General features: G+C 46.7%; 1 protein-coding gene across 1 annotated transcript in view; it reads left to right on the top strand.

Moving 5' to 3' along the window:
• Positions 1–729: 729 nt before the first annotated feature.
• Positions 730–1254, top strand: part of wnt6b (wingless-type MMTV integration site family, member 6b) — a gene marked incomplete at both ends in the record, with an annotated part of 33100 nt that continues 32575 nt past the window's right edge. The window contains one exon of the mRNA XM_084442806.1: positions 730–809. Within this exon, the coding sequence (XP_084298932.1) occupies positions 730–809 (80 nt within the window). The remainder of the gene's footprint in view (positions 810–1254) is intronic.

Raw genomic sequence — 1254 nt, 5'->3', positions numbered from 1 at the left:
AACTAATTATCCATTTTTTTTCCTGAGTGACAGTGAGGATTTCACTTGGCCCCGAGCGACGTCACGGTGAAGATGAGCGCATCTCAAAGGAGAGAAAAAAACACGTGAATACTTGAGGGGGACAAAACTTTGACGCTGGCCGACTGACGCCTACCTGCGGATCGAAAATTAACCGTCATCTGATACAATGCGTGAGCGCAACGCAAAAACCCAAACGACGCATTCCAAGGCCAATATCAGTTATTACTTTAGCACCATAAAGTCAACATCGATAGTCCTCCGGCAATCTTCTCCTTGGTTTTACTTTCCTGCCCCGAATCTGGCTCCATTCCATCACCCTCGGGCTGCGGTGTTCTGCCTGCCAGATTGAAACCGCTGCGCTATTGGAATTCGGGTGTTTTAGTCAGGACGGGTTTGTCACCTCTTTCTCTGGGGGTTACACTCTGAGCGTGTCTGCCGGAGACCAGACAATGAAGAGGTTAACGCATTCCATCACGGATATCGCCGTTCTCTGACCGAGTTATCGAGCGGTAGAGATGCGACCTGAAGGGATCTCTCCGGGTTTTGTGCGCAGCAGTATGCGGCGGTGGTGCTGAGTCCCCTGGGTCCACAGGACATCCCATCATAAACAAACAACAGCTTAATTGCATTCGGCAGATTCTTGCTCATCTTGGAACTTTGATTCTGGGTTGCTGTTGTTGTCTCTCAAGGATAGCTACACTCATCATCATGACGATCCCACTATCTCGGATTCAACTGGCTCTGTTCTTCATCCTGCTTTGTCCGGTGAATATCATCGGGTTGTGGTGGTAAGTCTTTGGTCGCCTCCTTTCAGAATTGACACGCGCTAATGGCAGCTTTTCTTGCCAGCTGGGAGTGAGTCAGGAAGGCACAGTAGTATAGTGTAGTGTCATCAATATGTTTGGAACTAGTTAATAGTATTTAACTGCTATTCTGTCAGTCTCAACAGGTGATATGATATGATATTTTAGAATTAAACTGTCATCGGCCAATCAGTTGCCTACCATAAGGTCCACATACTCCTGTTCTAAAGGATCTGTAAACATTAGCGGGATGTCAGTTTGTAAAACCTGTTCAGTGTTGTTAGTGTGATTCATTTAGTGTGTAAATCAGCACACAGCAGAAGCGCTGATGAGAGTCACCTGGAGATGAGAGAACCTGATCTGAATGGCATGCTGGGCCTGATCTGTACCTGCCATGCTGTTAGAGATAGATAGATAGATCTGTTAAACA

The sequence above is a fragment of the Borostomias antarcticus genome (genome assembly GCF_949987555.1).
Source record: "Borostomias antarcticus genome assembly, chromosome: 9".
Taxonomy (NCBI): Eukaryota; Metazoa; Chordata; class Actinopteri; order Stomiiformes; family Stomiidae; genus Borostomias; species Borostomias antarcticus.
This window is presented reverse-complemented; position numbering and strand designations above follow the sequence as displayed.